The 20,624-nt window shown below is 40.1% G+C and overlaps 1 protein-coding gene across 2 annotated transcripts; it reads left to right on the top strand.

Moving 5' to 3' along the window:
- Positions 1 to 1,965: 1,965 nt before the first annotated feature.
- Positions 1,966 to 19,383, top strand: dapk3 (death-associated protein kinase 3). 2 transcript variants are annotated; one of them, XM_034183381.1, is made up of 9 exons: positions 1,966 to 2,013; positions 3,088 to 3,193; positions 15,565 to 15,925; positions 16,933 to 17,062; positions 17,209 to 17,257; positions 17,358 to 17,384; positions 17,470 to 17,622; positions 17,705 to 17,750; positions 17,840 to 19,383. In XM_034183381.1, the coding sequence occupies exons 2-9, from the start codon at positions 3,132 to 3,134 to the stop codon at positions 18,374 to 18,376; spliced, it is 1,365 nt and encodes a 454-aa protein (XP_034039272.1). In that variant the 5' UTR covers positions 1,966 to 2,013; positions 3,088 to 3,131; the 3' UTR covers positions 18,377 to 19,383. The 2 variants fall into 2 exon arrangements, with proteins under 2 accessions (XP_034039272.1, XP_034039273.1); XM_034183382.1 differs by having other exon boundaries at positions 1,994 to 2,128.
- The last annotated feature ends 1,241 nt before the right edge of the window (positions 19,384 to 20,624 follow it).

The raw sequence follows: 20,624 nt of genomic DNA, 5'->3' as shown, positions 1-20,624 counted from the left end.
CTCAGACTGCGGGCTTACTTGTAGTTCCTAGGGTTTGTAAGAGTAGAATGGGAGGCAGAGCCTTCAGCTTTCAGGCTCCTCTCCTGTGGAACCAGCTCCCAATTCAGATCAGGGAGACAGATACCCTCTCTACTTTTAAGATTAGGCTTAAAACTTTCCTTTTCGCTAAGGCTTATAGTTAGGGCTGGATCGGGTGACCCTGGACCATCCCTTGGTTATGCTGCTTTAGACGTAGACTGTGGGGGGGTTCCCATGATGCACTGTTTCTTTCTCTTTTTGCTCCGTATGCATCACTCTGCATTTAATCATTAGTGATCGATCTCTGCCCCCCTTCACGGCATGTCTTTTTCCTGGTTCTTTCCCTCAGCCCCAACCAGTCTCAGCAGAAGACTGCCCCTCCCTGAGCCTGGTTCTGCTGGAGGTTTCTTCCTGTTAAAAGGGAGTTTTTCCTTCCCACTGTGGCCAAGTGCTTGCTCATAGGGGGTCGTTTTGACCGTTGGGGTTTTTCATAATTATTGTATGGCCTTGCCTTACAATATGGAGCGCCTTGGGGCAACTGTTTGTTGTGATTTGGCGCTATATAAAAAAAAAGTTGATTGATTGATTGATTGATTCTAGGGGCTCATGATTGACAGGATTGATTATAACAGGATTGACAGTTTTGATTATAATACAATCATAATACTGTCAAAATAATACGGGGTGGCCCATTAAAATTTCTTTTCATGGGGCCTAAAATCCCTGGCAGTGCCCCTGCCCCAGAATCCCCTTGAATCCTGGATGGCAACCACCCTAGCAGGTGAATGGCCTATTCCCACGTCTAAAATAATCAACTTTCTACTGCAGCCATGTGAAACGTGGGCATCCCCTTGGCCTTCTTCAGCTATTGGGCCCTTTCTGATATTATCTACCAAATTATTCTACAAACCTGGCCTACTTCTTCTTAACCCTAGGGACACAAAGTAATCCTGCACCTCGAAACTGTGGGGCATAAGAAGGCACATAGGGCTGAATAAGCTCAGTAAGCAAGAACAAAGAAAAGCATACTGAAAATGAAAAAGTCATCATGTCTTTTTCCTGGTTCTCTCCCTCAGCCCCAACCAGTCCCAGCAGAAGACTGCCCCTCCCTGAGCCTGGTTCTGCTGGAGGTTTCTTCCTGTTAAAAGGGAGTTTTTCCTTCCCACTGTAGCCAAGTGCTTGCTCACAGGGGGTCGTTTTGACCGTTGGGGTTTTACATAATTATTGTATGGCCTTACCTTACAATATAAAGCGCCTTGGGGCAACTGTTTGTTGTGATTTGGCGCTATATAAAAAAATTGATTGATTGATTGATTGATTGATCTTTACACTGAAGGTAATGCAATGCAGAGAGCAGTGACAGCCGCTGAGAAGGTCGATGGCACTCACCTCACTCCCATCAAGGACATTGACCTCAGCTGCTACCTGTCAAAATCCACAAAAATCACTGCGGACCCCACACAACCCAACCACAGACTGTTCTCCCTTCTGTTCTCAGGCAGACGTTATTGGGGCATTTGGATCAGAACATTCAACATGGCTCTGCAAAAGCTTCTTCTCCACTGCAATAAGACTCCAGAACTCTCAGTAAACCTAAGTAATCCCCCCCACCTCCACCCTCATATTGTGTATTGTTTTACATTTTTAACAGGTCGCACTACTTTTGCACCATTATTGCGTATCCCAGCATTTGCAATATTTATTGTATATGAACCTGTTATTTAGTATATATATATATATATATATATGAAAAATTTCCTGAAAATAATAACACGAATGATGACATGAATAAATAAAAGAATTGCATTTTGTAGCCTACTACGCATAATACAGCGTATTTAAAAGTTGTAAAATAATAATGCTGCCGACCTACATTTAAGTATAACGCGGCCGCTGCCTCTCTGCTTTTATTTTGAAAAAGCAGGTATTTCACTTTGTGTAACTTGGTGGTCTGCGTCACTCTGGAGAAGAATGCAGCACTCGTAGCACTTTGTTGTAAGTATCCGGTGTAATGTTCTGCTGTTGACTGTAGTTCAAATAAGTTTTACCATTTATTTTTACTAGTATATTTTATCGTATTGTTGTCTTAATAAAAAAAGACCCACAACTGGTGAGTTCCGTTGTTTACATAGTAGGTTAGCTAGTAGCCAGCTAAAAGTTAAGTAGCTTCGTACTCACAGTTATTTCTTATTTCTTACGGTTTTGCTGCAGTTAGCTGTGATGAAATAAGTATGTTGTAAATGTAACACGAGTTTCTCCTTGTATTTGTGTTAATAACCTTGTCCCAGCAAAACATGCTGGTTTTAATTAACTCTTAGTGCTGTGCTGGCACAGCCACTGAAGACAATTTGTTATAGTTCTCATCAGTCAGATGTTAAAATAAGACACTGTTTTTGGAACAGTGTTCGTATTCTAAAATAAGTCCAGCTGATATTTAAGTTCTTAGAAAAATTAAACAGAATGAAGCATGAAGTTCCCATTGTGTTTAATGGACTCAGAGCTGGTCCAGGGAAGGAGGTGATGTCAGTAGGACTGGTATGCAGCTGATCTGACATCAGCCAGACACTCACAAACAGCAAAGCTGTGTCGATTCAGGCCTTTTAAGGAGGATGCATGCTTAGGATTGCGGTTGTGTAGATATGAAAATGCCCTACACTGATGAGACCTTTCAGTACTGTGTTGTTTTAGGCACAGTATTGTAGCAGTCCGGCAGCAGGCTCATAGACTCGTTGGGCTTTGTGCACTCTATTAACTGTGAGAACAGGCTAATGTGAGCCGTAGCCAACGCCAACCAAAACACAGCCATCTGTAGCCGCCACTTAGCATGACATGCTACCCATTAGAAAAAAAACAAAGCATTCCCAAAATGCACTCCCTCGAGTGGCACCTTTCGAGACATTTGCAGACCCCTCCAAAGTGGGGTCTGAGAAAAAATTAAAGTTTTCACCATCGTCAACTAGAAAACTGTGAACATAACAAAACTGTGAAATGCATGATAACGTAACATGTCCGTTACAGTGTCATATCCACAAATTTGGACTCATATGTGTCATTTCTTTTTCTCTCCAGCTGAACTTGAGGCATTACTTCCACACCATCTCAGTGTGCACACCATGGCTGGCTTCAGGCAAGAAGATATTGAGCTGTACTACGAAATGGGCGAGGAGTTGGGCAGGTATGTGCCACAGGGTTTCTTATGGTCTTTGGAAGAATCCTCCACCATGTCTGTTTGGTGCAGAGATCACTAGAGGGTCCTCATATTCCTTCTGCTACAGAGGCTATGTTTTTGTTTCTTTCTCTGTTTGTGTTGCATTTTGGTGGTAATCCAGATTTACACGGTACAGTATTAACGACTGACTGACTGTCCGGGAGGCATACAAAAGTATTTGGATCATTATATTTCTCGTGTACATCTTGCAACAACTTCACGTAATGTTTGACATTTTGGGGAGATTTCATGATGCTCCTCCTGCTGACAAAAGTGAAAACATACAGTCGCATTTGTAATCTAATTCGGCCTCACAATATTCAGATATTTCTTCTCTGACTTCACTATGATTTATATTTTCTCTTGTAGTGTTTGGTGAACAGTCAGTCGAATCAACTGAGAACAAAATCTAGGTGTGGTTTCCCGATTGCCAATTTTTGGCCACAATCTCTGTCCTGATTTGAAAATGGAGGAAATTGGGTCCATTTTTTTTTTTAATGGTAGTCAAAATTCATATTGCCTAAAATTTTATATTCATTTACATATGAGTCTAACCAAATATTGTGTATGCATGCACAAAACACTACTTTTACATTTTTGTCACACTTTTCCATAAAGTTAAACTGTTTCTTTTAATGTCTCTAAACTATTTTCTGTTGAAGACAGTGACATGCTTTTCATGAGTTTCATTTTGTGGCAGAGGATCGGAAGGAGGCTTGTTGCCCCCCAAAACGTGAATCTGTTGCAAATCGTGAATTTTCTGCAAACCATTAATGAAAATTTACACAAACCATGAATATCCGCAAACCATGAATAAAATATTTCACAAAATGCGAATGCAGGTCTTGCAAAACACAAGTTGCAAAATGTGAATATCATTCATAATATATATTTTCTTTCACTTTAAGTAGTTTACGGATTTTGGTTTACTGATCAATTACTCCAGGAAATCTTGATACAAACCTTATCTCTGGGGTGTGTGTGTGACTGGGGGGGCGGTACACCTGTCAAACGTTAACATGGGTGTCAGGGAGGACAGAAACCTCCCGTGGAGCAGAAGGGCAAAAGACTTTCTGGTTTTTAAAGCAGGAGGTGTCAGAAAAGTTACCACAGGGATAACTCAATCGTGGCGGTTAAGCGTTCATAGCAGTGCCACTTTTTGGTCCTTCAGAGTCGGCTCTTCCTATCATCATGAAGCAGAATTCACCAAGCATTAAATTGTTTACCCACTAATGTTGTTGTTGTTCGTTCAGCCATTCCCGCATTGTACGGGGTCACCACAGCGGATACAGCCAGATCTGCATTGACATTTTGCACAGGTTTTACGCCAGATGCCCTTCCTGACACAACTTCAGTTTTACCTGGACAAACACACACAGCTGCTGGTGTTCCAAAGAGGTCGCACATCCAAGTACTGACCAGGACCTGCACTGCTTAGCTTCTGAGATCTGATGGAATCATGCTTACACAGAGCAGACCAGCTGCGGATTGTTTACCCACTAATGGGAACGTGAAAGATCCCTGCAATTCGTTGTGCCATTGCTTACCGCTTAGTGCCTCTGGACGCCACGCTATATAAAATAATCATTTCATAGTCGATGATGCATTTTCTCTCAAAACTTGGCTAATGAAAGTGTCAAGGTTGCGCACGTGAGTCGAGGGGTGGCGTGAAGCCCCCTGGTGCAATGAAAGTGAGAGGTGCGAGATGTCCACACCACTGGCTCCTCAGCCAAACACTTTCACCAAATTGTGAAGAAATTCGACTTTTGCAACTTAAGTTTTGCGAGACCTGCGTTCACGTTTTAGGAGATTTTTTTCAGTAGTCAAGATTTGCAGCTGATTCACATTTTGGGGGTAAACAGGCTTCATTACTGCATGCCTTACCTGCCTGTCCACTTTATCTTCTTATTTATTTATTTAATTGCGATATGTGCATTGGCTTTTGATTGGTTTCAAATTATTGTATAAAAACTTCCTCTCTCTAACAATGTTAGGTTTTAGTTAAGTCCTGGATTTGCATTCAAATTTTGACATTTGCACAAATTTTCACAAAAATCTGTTCATAAATTTTCAGCCAATCCTGCAGAGAGACAGAAGAACAACATTTTTGTGTCAGTCTGCAAAGCTGAGCAGGAAAACATGATCGGCCATGATCACAGATGCACTTTAAATGCATTCTGTTGCAAAGACCTGCAGTCTGTTCTTGCTGGATTTCGAAACAGTCTAAATTTAAGACTTGAAGAGAACATAAACTTGAAATCTGTGCTTGTACTGCACTACAACTTTGAATGAATCATTAATTTTTATTAGATTAAACCCGGACTTTCTACCTTGTGTGTTTTTTTTTTTTTTCCTGCAGTAATGCAGCAAAAGGATGATGTCATTTTCTTTCAGTGTGCCTTTGCATTGCTGCTGTACAAGCAGAGAGGACACTGTGTTTCTTTTGATAATGAGGGAGAAAAGCAGACAGATAACACATGGTATCTCTGTACAAACTGCATCACAAGTATGCGTTGTATGCGTTGCAAGAGAGGCAAGAACCGCCAGTTGAATGAAGGTGTGTGTTTTTATGAGCGTCTTTGTGGGCAAAATGGCGTCCCCAGCAACATAGCTACGACCAACATGAATGTAGCGACAGGAGATGGAACGGGCACTAAGACCATCGGCAATAATAACGCAGCAGATAACAGCGGTGAACATTGTGGGGAATGTGGAAAACTGGTAAAGGATGATACTTGTAGCATGCAATGTGAAGCATGCTTCACATGGTACCACTTGAAGCCATGTTGCAATATTGACAGAGCCAAGTACAGAGCCCTAGAAGACAGTGACCTCCTTGGGGTAATTAGATGGTTCTGTATAAGATGTGACAAAAGCATAATTCAGTTTGCCAGTGAATTATCTGAAATTAAACAGAGATTATCTGTATTGGAAAGTAACAGAGATGTCAGAGCTGTAGTGAAGGAGGTTGTGCAAGACCTCTTCAAGGAAGAAGCTGAAATTAAGAAAAGGAAATTGAATGTCATCATGCATGGTCTGCCTGAACCTGTTCAAGAGAGGGAAGACTGTGAGGGGGAGATGAGAGGTACTACTGGCCAAGAAAGGAAAGAGGCTGATGTTATCAAGCTGGTATCAATTTGGGAGGGAAACGCTGGCATTCATTTATCTCCTGAGGATATTGATGGCGTCTTCCGCTTGGGAGCGATCAGGAATGACGGCAAACCCCGCCCTGTCTGTGTGAGGTTTCGCAATGCTGATGTAAGGCGACAGTTTTTGGCGAGCCCAAAGTCTCTCTGACGCTCATCAACTGACTGGCACAAGAGTGTTTTCGTGAACCCTAACCTTACTCAGTTACAGAGGGACAAGGACAGAAGAGCGCGCGATGAATTGAAACAAAGGAAACAAAATGGAGAACAGAACCTCACCATACGGAACTTTAGGGTTGTTACTAACGAAGAGAACAAGCAAACATGCATGCATAGGAAGCAGCCACACATCTTGACCCTGTTGTGACATTACAATCAGGGGTTGTCGGGGCTTCAGCTGCAATTAGCTCAGATTGTGATAGCCATGCATCTAACACGGTTAGATGTATGGCTGCTAATTTTGAGAGTATTTTGAGTAAAATTGATGAGTTCAGATTCCGTGTGAGTGAGGAGATGCCGGATATTATCTTTGGAACTGAAACTTGGTTAAAATCTGATATACCGGATTGTCTTTTAAGTATTCCTGGTTTTAAACTTTTACGTAAAGATACAATTGAAGTTAGAGGTGGTGTTATACTAATGGTGAGAGACCATATAGATATTGAATTATGTAGTGTTTTGAATGATATGAATTTAAAAGACACCTTGTGGGTTTGGATGAAGAGTGATGTTTAGCCGCATGTTCTCCCTGAATTGCTGGCTGTCTGAGTGGTGTCCAAAAAACAAGGTGGGCTTCATAGATAATTGGCAAAGCTTCTGGGGAAAACCTGGTCTTGTTAGGAGAGACGGCATCCATCCCACTTTGGATGGAGCAGCTCTCATTTCTAGAAATCTGGCCAATTTTCTTAAATCCTCCAAACCGTGACTATCCAGGGTTGGGACCAGGAAGCAGAGTTGTAGTCTTACACACCTCTACAGCTTCTCTCCCCCTGCCATCCCCGTAGAGACGGTGCCTGCTCCCAGACCACCAATAACCAGCAAAAATCTATTTAAGCATAAAAATTCAAAAAGAAAAAATAATATAGCACCTTCAACTGCACCACAGACTAAAACAGTTAAATGTGGTCTATTAAACTTTAGATCTCTCTCTTCTAAGTCCCTGTTAGTAAATGATATAATAATTGATCAACATATTGATTTATTCTGCCTTACAGAAATCTGGTTACAGCAGGATGAATATGTTACTTTAAATGAGTCAACACCCCCGAGTCACACTAACTGCCAGAACGCTCGTAGCACGGGCCGAGGCGGAGGATTAGCAGCAATCTTCTACTCCAGCTTATTAATTAATCAAAAACCCAGACAGAGCTTTAATTCATTTGAAAGCTTGACTCTTAGTCTTGTCCATCCAAATTGGAAGTCCCAAAAACCAGTTTTATTTGTTGTTATCTATTGTCCTCCTGGTCGTCATTGTGAGTTTCTCTGTGAATTTTCGGACTTTTTGTCTGACTTAGTGCTTAGCTCAGATAAGATAATTATAGTGGGTGATTTTTAACATCCACACAGATGCTGAGAATGACAGCCTCAACACTGCATTTAATCTATTGTTAGACTCGATTTGCTTTGCTCAAAATGTAAATGAGTCCACCCACCACTTTAATCATACCTTAGATCTTGTTTTAACTTATGGTATGGAAATTGAAGACTTAACAGTATTCCCTGAAAACCTCCTTCTGTCTGATCATTTCTTAATAACATTTACATTTACTCTGATGGATTACCCAGCAGTGGGGAATAAGTTGCATTACAGTAGAAGTCTTTCAGAAAGCGCTGTAACTAGGTTTAAGGATATGATTCCTTCTTTATGTTCTCCAATGCCATATACCAACACAGGGCAGAGTAGCTACCTAAACTCTGTGAGTGAGATAGATTAGCTCGTCAATAGTTTTATATCCTCATTGAGGACAACTTTGGATGCTGTAGCTCCTCTGAAAAAGAGAGCCTTAAATCAGAAGTGCCTGACTCCGTGGTATAACTCACAAACTGGCAGCTTAAAGCAGATAGCCTGTAAGTTGGAGAGGAAATGGCGTCTCACTAATTTAGAAGATCTTCACTTAGCCTGGAAAAAGTCTGTTGCTCTATAAAAAAGCCCTCCGTAAAGCTAGGACATCTTACTACTCATCATTAATTGAAGAAAATAAGAACAACCCCAGGTTTCTTTTCAGCACTGTAGCCAGGCTGACAGAGTCAGAGCTCTATTGAGCCGAGTATTCCTTTAACTTTAACTAGTAATGACTTCATGACTTTCTTTGCTAATAAAATTTTAACTATTAGAGTTAAAATAACCATCCCAAATACATATCGTTCTCTTTGGCTGCTTTCAGTGATGCCGGTATTTGGTTAGACTCTTTCTCTCCGATTGTTCTGAGTTATTTTCATTAGTTACTTCCTCCAAACCATCAACATGTCTATTAGACCCGATTCCTACCAGGCTGCTCAAGGAAGCCCTACCATTAATTAATGCTTCGATCTTAAATATGATCAGTCTATCTTTATTAGTTGGCTATGTACCACAGGCTTTTAAGGTGGCAGTAATTAAACCATTACTTAAAAAGCCATCACTTGACCCAGCTATCTTAGCTAATTATAGGCCAATCTCCAACCTTCCTTTTCTCTCAAAAATTCTTGAAAGGGTAGTTGTAAAACAGCTAACTGATCATCTGCAGAGGAATGGTCTATTTGAAGAGTTTCAGTCAGGGTTTAGAATTAATCATAGTACAGAAACAGCATTAGTGAAGGTTACAAATGATCTTCTTATGGCCTCGGACAGTGGACTCATCTCTGTGCTTGTTCTGTTAGACCTCAGTGCTGCTTTTGATACTGTTGACCATAAAATTTTATTACAGAGATTAGAGCATGCCGTAGGTATTAAAGGCACTGGGCTGCGGTGGTTTGAATCATATTTATCTAATAGATTACAATTTGTTCATGTAAATGGAGAATCTTCTTCACACACTAAGGTTAATTATGGAGTTCCACAAGGTTCTGTGCTAGGACCAATTTTATTCACTTTATACATGCTTCCCTTAGGCAGTATTATTAGACAGCATTGCTTAAATTTTCATTGTTACGCAGATGATACCCAGCTTTATCTATCCATGAAGCCAGAGGACACACACCAATTAGCTAAACTGCAGGATTGTCTTACAGACATAAAGGCATGGATGACCTCTAATTTCCTGCTTTTAAACTCAGATAAAACTGAAGTTATTGTACTTGGCCCCACAAATCTTAGAAACATGGTGTCTAACCAGATCCGTACTCTGGATGGCATTACCCTGACCTCTAGTAATCTTGGAGTCATTTTTGATCAGGATATGTCATTCAATGCGCATATTAAACAAATATGTAGGACTTTTTTGCATTTGCGCAATATCTCTAAAATTAGAAAGGTCTTGTCTCAGAGTGATGCTGAAAAACTAATTCATGCATTTATTTCCTCTAGGCTGGACTATTGTAATTCATTATTATCAGGTTGTCCTAAAAGTTCCCTGAAAAGCCTTCAGTTAATTCAAAATGCTGCAGCTAGAGTACTGACAGGGACTAGAAGGAGAGAGCATATTTCACCCATATTGGCTTCTCTTCATTGGCTTCCTGTTAATTCTAGAATAGAATTTAAAATTCTTCTTCTTACTTATAAGGTTTTGAATAATCAGGTCCCATCTTATCTTAGGGACCTCCATAGTACCATATCACCCCAATAGAGCGCTTCGCACTCAGACTGCAGGCTTACTTGTAGTTCCTAGGGTTTGTAAGAGTAGAATGGGAGGCAGAGCCTTCAGCTTTCAGGCTCCTCTCCTCTGGAACCAGCTCCCAATTCAGATCAGGGAGACAGACACCCTCTCTACTTTTAAGATTAGGCTTAAAACTTTCCTTTTTGCTAAAGCTTATAGTTAGAGCTGGATCAGGTGACCCTGAACCATCCCTTAGTTATGCTGCTATAGACTTAGACTGCTGGGGGGTTCCCATGATGCACTGAGTGTTTCTCTTTTTGCTCTGTATGCACCACTCTGCATTTAATCATTAGTGATTGATCTCTGCTCCCCTCCACAGCATGTCTTTTTCCTGATTCTCTCCCTCAGCCCCAACCAGTCCCAGCAGAAGACTGCCCCTCCCTGAGCCTGGTTCTGCTGGAGGTTTCTTCCTGTTAAAAGGGAGTTTTTCCTTCCCACTGTCGCCAAGTGCTTGCTCACAGGGGGTCGTTTTGACCGTTGGGGTTTTTCCGTAATTATTGTATGGCTTTGCCTTACAATATAAAGCACCTTGGGGCAACTGTTTGTTGTGATTTGGCGCTATATAAATAAAATTGATTTGATTTGATGGTTACCATGACAGTCTACTTGGTGTTGTTAATAGGAAAGGAGATGCAAGTAATGAATATAATATGAGTCTGTTAGAACAATTTGATATTGCAAGTAGAATTTGTAAAGGTAAGCTGTTGATAAATGGCAATTTTAATCTGCCAAGTATAGACTGGCAGAATAGCCTTGTAAATGAAGGTGAAAACTCATTTGCACAGAAATTTTTTGATAAAATTTGTGATTTGTTTTTAATGTCAGAATGTGCTAGAGCCTACTAGACAGAGAGGGACTGATTCCCCAAGTTGTTTAGACTTAGTCATTTCTTCTTCCTCGCCGGTTGCAGTAGAGCATGTTAAGGTTGGATGTCCTATTGGTAATGCTGATCACAGCGTATTAACCTGGGTCTTTAATATTAAGGTCAATTATTCATGTACTCGTGAGTTATTTAGGTATGATTATAATCGAGCAGATTACGAAAAACTCTGTAATTTATTAAAAAATGTTGATTGGTCTTGTGTATTTACAAATGACATAAATGTTGCATGGGAGTACTTTCATAGGCAAATTAATACTGCTGTTAAGGAATGTGTACCTTTAGTAAAAATAACTAGTGGTGGCAAGATCAATCCACCCTGGTTAAATGTTTCAGTTAAAAGGGCTATCAGAAAGAAATATTTTTCCTTTAAAAGATATCAGGAAACGAAATCTTACGCTAGATATCAGGAGTATGTTAAGGCCACAAATGCTGCCAATAAAAAAACCATGGTAGCAAAAAGAGAGTTTGAAAAAAATCTCTGTAAAAGGGCCAAAAAGAACCCCAAGGCTTTTTATATGTGTGTAAATAATAGGACTAAAAGCAGGTTTACTATCGATAAATTGAAAAATGAAAATGGCATGATTACTGATGATGATGTTGAAATTGCTGTGGAGTGAAATCATTTTTTCCAGTCAGTTTTTGTGAATGAAGAAGATAAAAGCTTGATCTGGTTTAATGATTTTATGAAATGTATTTATGGCGAAACAGTATGTGATCCCTTTAATTTTTATGGTCAAATTGTTAAACATCGTGTTTTAGATGACATTTTTTTTTCACCTGAAGATGTGAAAAAGTTGTTGCTTCAGATGAATGCTAATAAGTCAATGGGTCCGGACGAAATACATCCTTGAGTTCTTAAAGAGTCGGCTGAGGCCATTTATTTACCCTTATTTTGCATTCTTAGACAATCTTTTGACCAATGTAGACTTCCTGGCACTTGGAAGAGGGCCAATGTGACCCCAATTTTCAAGAAGGTTGAAAAGACCATAGCAGGTAATTACAGGCCTGTGAGTCTGACATCACAGGTTTGTAAATTATGTGAAAAAATAATTCAAGACAAGCTTGTAATCTTTATAGAAAAAGTGCTCTTGAACGATCAGCATGGTTTTCGAAGGGGCAGATCATGTCTCACTAATTTACTTGTTACTCTTGAGGAATGGACGCAAATGTATGACGAGGGCTTACCCTTTGATGCCCTGTATCTCGATGTTCGCAAAGCATTTGACTCGGTGCCGAGTGCCAGACTTATTTATAAATTGCGAAAGTACGGTATAGAAGGAAGACTTTGTAATTGGATAGAAGATTTTTTTAAGTGATAGGGAACAGAGTTTGCATGAATGGTGTGAAGTCCTCTTGGATGAAGGTCACCAGTGGTGTCATCCAGGGATCAGTTATAGGGCCGATATTGTTTTTGCTTTTTATCAATGATTTGCCGTGCACAATAAAGTCAAATTGTAAAATTTTCGCCGATGACACGAAGGTGTATCACCCCATCCTTTCCTTAACTGATGTGGAAGACCTCCAGTCAGACATAGTCTCATGGCTTGGTCTGAAGAATGGTTACTTGGGTTTAATGAAGGAAAATGCAAAGTTCTCCATATTGGTAGAAAAAAATCCATGTTACGATTATTTTATGAATGAAAAACAATTACAAGTGGTTTCAGAAGAAAGAGACCTAGGAGTGTTGATTTCCAAGGACTTATCCTTTTCCCGCCACATTGCTCTTTCGGCAGCTAAGGCCAATAGAATTCTTGGGATGATAAAAAGGGCCTTTTTGTTTATTGACAAGGACTCTTTTCTTCTTTTATACAAAACATTTGTTTGTCCTCACCTTGAATATTGTGTGCAGGCATGGTCACCATATTTGCAGAAAGACAAAAATATTTTAGAGAAAGTACAGAGAAGGGCCACTAAGTTGGTTCCAGAATTTAAAAATTTGCCTTACGAGGATAGGCTCTTGCAACTTGGTCTCACAAGTCTTGAAGACAGATGAACTCGAGGTGATTTGATTGAAATATACAAAATTTTGCATGGTTTTGAGAATGTTGACCCCACGGTATTTTTTGAATTGAGAAGATATACTGGCCTTAGAGGGCATAAATGGTGCTTGGAAGTTAATAGACCTAGATTAAATGTGAGGAAAGAATTCTTTAGTAACCGAGCAGTAAAGATCTGGAATAGTTTGCCACCTGAAGTGGTCTTATCCCCAAGTACAGATATTTTTAAAGCAAATTATGATTTGTATTATAGTATAACGAATGCCACCAGATTTTGATTTTGATTGTTGATAGCTGTTTTTATTGAATGTTATGATTTGTTATGATGTATTATTCTTAGTACAGATATTTTTAAAGCAAATTATGATCTGTATTTTAGTATAACGAATGTCGCCTGATTTTGATTGATAGTTGTTTTTACTGAATGTTATGATTTATGTGTCATTATATGCAATCATGTATACAAATATTTTACACAATAAAATGAATTATGAATTATGTCCCTAGAGTCAGAAGTCTTCTATGAACCACATTTAGCTACTTGTTGTTTAGTCTACTTCTTTTGTGATAAAACAGTACTTATATTTATTTTATTTTTTTCTGTAACTTTTACAGTATATGCATGTACTGTGTTGCACATACTGTTGTTGTTGGTCCATTATGGCAGATAACTATTACTATTTATTCCACTAGTGTTACATTTATTTCATGAAAGGTCAAAAATAATGAAACATTCCATCATAAGAGTCTCATAGCGTTCGTAATCTGGCCACCAAATCATTGTAATAACTTAAGCAAGTCAGAGCAGCTGTCAAGCTGCAATGCTGGGTATTCTCTCATACCCAATAATTTTTTTTTCTTAACCTCCCAAAGACCAACAAAACCTCTTTTTGTGAGAAATGATCCCTGCAGATCACCGGCCTATGAATAAGTGGCTGATTTTCTCTCCTGTACTTGTCTCCAGACATGGAATGGATGACATCATTGCCTGGAAATGTACTAACTTGTAGCACGGCAAATACAACAATATCTAGATAGACACTTGTATCATAAACATTTGTGTTTTGTAATAATAATAATAACAATAAATATATATAGCACTTTAAAAAAATACAAATTACCAAGTATATTAAGATGAAAATTACAAAGCCTATAATACTATAATAGTGCTATGTGTTTTCTGGCCTCACGCTACCTATTAACCCCCGAGCTAAAAGAAATGCCTTGTGGCTAAATGAATTTGGCTGCTTTTAGCCACAAGAGCCTCTTTCATTTACTGTGCAGTTACTGAGGTAACTGTCTAGTTACATATCTTTGATGAAAACTTTGGTATGTGAATTTGGTTGTTAATTTGTATAATTTAGATATGTTCTGTAACTCAAGCAAACTACCATATTTTCTGGAAAATAAGTCGCACCTTTTTTCTGTATTATCAGCTCAATTTGGACACTAACAGGCGCCATAAACCTAAAACGTTTATATCTCACAATTTGCCAAGCTGAATTTTTGTGCAAATATTTGCTCATTTTCAAATGGATGCCTGCAACACGTTTCAAAAAAGCTGGGACAGTGGTATGTTTACCACTGTGTTACATCACCTTTCCTTCTAACAACACTCAGTAAGCATTTGGGAACTGAGGACACTAATTGTTGAAGCTTTGTAGGTGGAATTCTTTCCCATTCTTGCTTGATGTATGACTTAATTTGTTCAACAGTCCGTGGTCTTTGTTGTCATATTTTGCGCTTCATAATGCACCACACATTTTCAATGGGCGACGGGTCTGGACTGCAGGCAGGCCAGTCTAGTACCTTCACTCTTTTACTATGAAGCCACGCTGTTGCAAAACGTGCAGAATGTGGCTTGGCATTGTCTTACTGAAATAAGCAGGGACGTTACTTGGCTGGCAGCATCCTGTGAACGCCAAATCTCTGGAAACCCTAGATGTGGTTGTGCATGAAAATCAGCAGTTTCTGAAACACTCAGACCAGCCCATCTGGCACCAACAACCACGCCACGTTCAGAGTCACTCTGATGCCATTCTGATGCTCAGTTTGAACTTGAGTTGCTGCCATGTGATTGGGTGATTAACTATTTGTCTTAACAAAGCAAATGAACAGGTGTACCTAATATAGTGCCAGGAGTATACAAGTCACAAGACCTCCCAAACTACAGGGGGAAAAACTGTGACTCATACTCTGAACATAAGAACAGAATTGTTACTGAAGAGAAAATACATCATTTAGCCACATTGGCTCAGCATTAAAACATCATAGTTTTAGCTCTGTATTTATTTGTGAATATTGATAAATAGTTTAATAGAATTTGTTCCTGTAACGTCCCCAAGAATAGTGACCAAATATGGTGACTAAACATAAAATATGTAAAATCAAGAGTATAAAAACTCCCTCCCAGATCAATACTCATCAGAAGTGCACACTTTTAATTTTCTGTTTGTGTAATGAATCATTATCAGCTTTTACAGAACTTTATTCTTATTTTGCTGTCTCCTCCCTGCAGCGGACAGTTTGCTATTGTTCGTAAGTGCAAGGAGAAGCGTACAGGTGCAGAGTATGCGGCCAAGTTCATCAAGAAGCGCCGTCTGTCTTCCAGTCGGCGAGGCGTGAGTCGCGAAGAAATTGAGCGAGAGGTCAACATCTTGAGGGAGATCCAGCACAGCAACATCATCACCTTACACGACATCTTTGAAAACAAAACCGATGTGATCCTGATCCTGGAGCTAGTATCAGGCGGAGAGCTGTTCGACTTCCTGGCTGAGAAGGAATCTCTGACGGAGGAGGAAGCCACGCAGTTCCTCAAGCAGATCTTGGATGGTGTTCATTACCTCCATTCCAAACGCATTGCTCACTTTGACCTCAAGGTCAGCACTCTGTTAGCGGGAATTTATGTTGGACTTGATGTTTCTGGCAGATAAGTTTCACATCTATAAAGTAAGAATGGATTCCAGGCACTGAAGGCTGCCCAGCTGCATGTGGACACATACTGAGAACATGCAGGAAAAACGGGACAACCTAACATATTTTTGTTTCAATATCATATAATATTCTAAGATATATATTTGTCATACAAAATGTTTAAATTACAAAGTACGGTGAGAAGTTTTTGGTGCATTTATTATGAGCTAAGAAATTATTCAATTTATTTGTTTTAAAAAATGTGATTTAAGATAATTCATTAATTTAATTGATTAATTAAAAAATATATAAACCTCAGAATTGTTGCTTACTCTGATAAGCAGTAGAAAATTATTAAACTTAAAAAAAAAAAATTCTAACAGGAGTTTTAAAATTAAGCAAATTACCAGTTAATAAACTAATGAAAAACAAACACTGCGTGTTTATTGCTGCATATATTTGCATAGTACTGTATCTCTCTTAAGTAGTAGTACCCACAACTGCAGTCAGGTCCATAAAAATTTGGACAGTGACACTATTTTTGTAATGTTTTCCTGCGTACCAGCATGATGGAGTTGAAGTGAAACAACTAAAATGTGTGTAATTTATATTTGTTAGTTTGTTCAGTTAATTATGGGCTCTGAAAATGGAAGGCCTATGTATGAAGTTGTCTAATTCTATAATGTTAATTTAATATTTTTTGTTAAATGCCTTGAATGAAGCTGAACGTCTGCACTAGAAGCACATCTCATTTGTTTCATCGACATTGTGCTTATGTACAGAAGCGAAACCGGGGAAATTGTTGCTGTCCGAATACTTATGGACATTGACTGTATAGCATGAGGTATACACCGGTTGAACGACAAACCACACTCACGAGAAAGCACTTGGGCTGTGTGCATTTTCTTTGTGTGTTGAATGGAAGTGTTCCTTCCTGCTCTGTATAGTAATACTATCTTGTGTTTTGCTTCAGCCTGAGAATATCATGCTGCTGGATAAGAATGTCCCAAACCCCAGGATCAAGTTGATTGATTTTGGGATTGCTCATCAGATTAAGGCAGGAAATGAGTTTAAGAACATCTTTGGAACACCAGAGTTTGTAGGTGAGAGCCAGTTTCCCAATTTGCAAACCAAAATCTCTTTATATAGCATGCGCCCGTGATGGCAAGTATGTTTTTTGTAGATGATGGTGTGTTTCAGACGTCCACTTCCTGTTTGAATTACATGTTCCTTCTTGTGCTCTTTCTAGCACCTGAAATAGTCAACTACGAACCACTGGGACTAGAGGCGGACATGTGGTAAGAGGTCAAAATGTGCCCCCACCACCCCACCCAAACTCTACTGTTCATTGTGTGTGTGTCAGATTCCTGATTCACGTCTCGTCCTTCTTGTTTGCAGGAGCATCGGCGTAATCACATACATTCTGTGAGTTCTGTTTCTGATTATGACATCATTTGGATAAACCGAGTCACTTCCCCAAACGTTAAGACAGATCTCTTATTTATGTTAGGCTGAGTGGTGCCTCTCCATTTCTGGGTGAGACCAAGCAGGAGACTCTGACAAACATCTCAGCTGTCAACTATGACTTTGATGAGGAGTATTTCAGCAACACCAGCGAGCTGGCGAAGGACTTCATACGCCGTCTTTTGGTTAAGGATCCCAAGTAGGGATATTTTCAGGTTTATTTTCCTAGATTCATCTGTCCTCATGATGTAGACACATGAACGTTTTGCTTATTATTGTAGGAAGAGAATGACGATTGATGACAGCCTGGAGCACCCATGGATTAAGGTGGGTAACGATGTACTGTAAAATTCACATTTGTTGAAATAAGCTTCCAAGAGAAAGGAAAGGAATAAAGTTTACGCTTCCCTCATCAGGTTATTAAGAGGCGAAACGTGCGCCAGGAGGATAGCAACCACAGGCCTGAGCGCCGCCGCCTGAAGACCACTCGCTTGAAGGAGTATACCATCAAGTCCCACTCCAGCATGCCACCCAACAACACTTATGTCAACTTTGAACGGTTCTCCCAAGTGTTGGAGGAAATCTCTGCAGCAGAGGAAGGTCTGAAGGAGCTGGAGCGAAACCAGCGCTCCTGCCAGGAGGATGTGGCAGCGCTTCTCTCCATATATGAGGAGAAGGAAGGCTGGTACAAGGAGGAGAACCAGAGCATCTCCTGTGACCTGAGCCACATCCGCCAAGAGCTGCAGCGCACCCAAGCCCAGCGTAAGCAGAGTCAGGAGGATGCCCGAGCCACCATGCTGGCTGCCAATGCATTGAAACGCAAGTTTGGGCGCTTGGAAAATCGTTATGAGGTCCTGGCTGAGCAGGTAGCCTCAGAGGTCCACTGGGTGGAGGAGTTAGTCAAGTCGATATCTGCAGAGAAAGACGCTCTTGGCCTTGGCAGCATCCCCTGATCCAGGTGTATGTCCACTAATAACATTTTCCTCACCAAGTATCTTCCTACCCGTTTACTCTGCATGTGTACTACGCTGTGGAGTTTAGCCGGGTCAGATGTCATCATAAGCTATGCTGCTGCCCTTTGGGGTTTTTTTTTTTTTCTTTCTTTTTATCTCAGGCTTGACTGAAAAACTAAGATAGCCAAGTAAAAAGGCCCTGTAATGAACTCATTACTGATGTTCATTCCTGCATTTTCTTTTAAATTATTTTATAGGTTTTACGTACTGTAATTGTCTTTGAGGGTGGATATGTGGATTACTTGCAAACTACTAGCAGTCTTTGAAAGTGCAAATATGATTAAATTGAAAATATATTCATTTATTTCTTTTCTTGTCTTCGGTTAGTGGCCACTTGGACAAGAACAGTCAAATGCACAGCTTCTAAAGCCAATTTAGCATAAAGGTCAGGTTTATTTATTTGTCTGGTTACATGCATTTCACTTTTGATTGCTGGTAGTGACACTAAAATTCTTTAATATGTTATGCAAACTTGAAGTCTGTCCCAAGGCAATACACAAAGATTTAGAATGTATAATCTCATTGCAGTGCCTGTGAACCGACTGACCATTTTGCCTGTGCAAGCACTCATCTGTCATCAAGTTAGTGACGTTTCTATCACATTGATAAGTTCTCGATGTCGTAAATGCTACTAATTTTGCACAGTAACTTTCTATACCAAAATGTGTGCATGGAAACCTTTTGCTTATCTGTAAACAATAAAGTGTTAGTCTTCATCAGGACAGTTTTTGCACACTATTGACATTCCATCAAGTTTTCCATCAACATATATTCCACATGTGTATCTTAAGTATAGTCAGTGTTTTGGTTTTTGTTGTTGGTGTTTTTCTCAGTAGAAAAATGTACTCATGTGCACTTAATTATGATAGTGCTCCGAACAATATTTTATTCAGTCATTGAGCTGTAAAAATTAACTGTGGTCTGATTTAGAATAAACAGTTACCGCAATAATCAGTTCTTACTTCTGTGTTTTATTATGTGAATGGGAATGTATCAAATTTGAGCTTTATTGTGACCCTTTTGGGAGCATGATTATGAGCAATATTTTACTTTCCTTGAAAGCTGCCAGGGATTATTAGAGTAACTTGAAGGGAGAGTATTGAGATTGGGCTCTCATAGTATCCAGAGTCGTCATCGTGCATGGCTGAGTGGAAATTCCAGGTTGTATGAGAAGCTGAGGGTAGATGAGATGTTTCTGAGAAGAATCTGGGATTACAAAGGAATCAAAGCACTGTGTTGCTTTGTCCTGTCATGTTTGTGGCAGGTGTCTGTTCGTTTTTGACAAATGTCTCCGCTGCAGTGTCCCATTGGGCTGGCCACTTTGAGTAGCTGTGTAAGGCTGGTCCTCCTGCTGGGGTGATGAAGATTCCTGGTGACTTCCAGGACTTTGCCATTAGATGTGAATCTCTTCATTGTAAAAGTTTTGAATATGTTGAAAGATGAACTTTTATCTGCAGTGACGTCCATGGCTCTGTGATCTTGTCCTTTGAGATATGGGACTCGAGGGAAGAGATATCTGGGTAGAGGTGTCTGCCTGTCTCGGTACCGTTGAAGGACAGAGAATATCTGAGTCGTAAGGCTCCTGGTGGTTCCAGTTCAGTCTGGTAGTGACACCAGGGCACTAAGGCAACAACTAGATGTCTTTGGTACTCCCAGGATCCTTAGGTACCCATGGAATGGCATTCTGACAAACAAATGGTTACTTTGGGAGAATCCAGTGAGGGGTACTACTCGCATTCTCATGGAATGTCAGTTTGACACTTTGGCCATGCGGTGTGTTTGTCTGGATACGATCCAGCTTGCAGGTGCCTCAGTATTGAGAATCTCAGCAACTGGAGAAGGTCAAGGGGGCACCCACATTCCACCTGGGAGGGGCATATATATGGCTACTTTAAATAGGTGGGAATGGACCGGTTGTCTGCCCAGGTGGTTGCCATCCAGAAGCCAGGGTGATTCTATAATGTAGTGACCCTCAGCACAAGTGCATGCTTCCAACTTTTCCCTGACCATAAAGGATCTGTCTGTCTTGTATGGAGAAAATATGAACATGAACACTGATCCAGCAAATAACGTCACCCTCTGCAGCCACGTTACCGTCACAGAATCAAATGTGGTTCAAAACTACATTTTTGTTGTTAGTTCTGCAGGAACTGCAAGAAAGATCGCCCTCTGGTGGTTAAAATGGGTT

The sequence above is a fragment of the Thalassophryne amazonica genome, chromosome 12 (assembly GCF_902500255.1).
Source record: "Thalassophryne amazonica chromosome 12, fThaAma1.1, whole genome shotgun sequence".
NCBI classification, from domain to species: domain Eukaryota; kingdom Metazoa; phylum Chordata; class Actinopteri; order Batrachoidiformes; family Batrachoididae; genus Thalassophryne; species Thalassophryne amazonica.
Note: the sequence above shows the minus strand (reverse complement) of the source record. Positions and strands in the feature narration are given on the sequence as shown.

What these genes read in the sequence shown, in the direction of transcription:
- dapk3 (XM_034183381.1), top strand. Translation starts at nt 3,132, where the DNA reads ATGGCTGGCTTCAGGCAAGAAGATATTGAGCTGTACTACGAAATGGGC. An exon ending in TGGAACACCAGAGTTTGTAG is followed by an intron (nt 17,063 to 17,208) that starts GTGAGAGCCAGT and finishes TGCTCTTTCTAG; the next exon opens with CACCTGAAATAGTCAACTAC. An exon ending in GGCGTAATCACATACATTCT is followed by an intron (nt 17,385 to 17,469) that starts GTGAGTTCTGTT and finishes TATTTATGTTAG; the next exon opens with GCTGAGTGGTGCCTCTCCAT.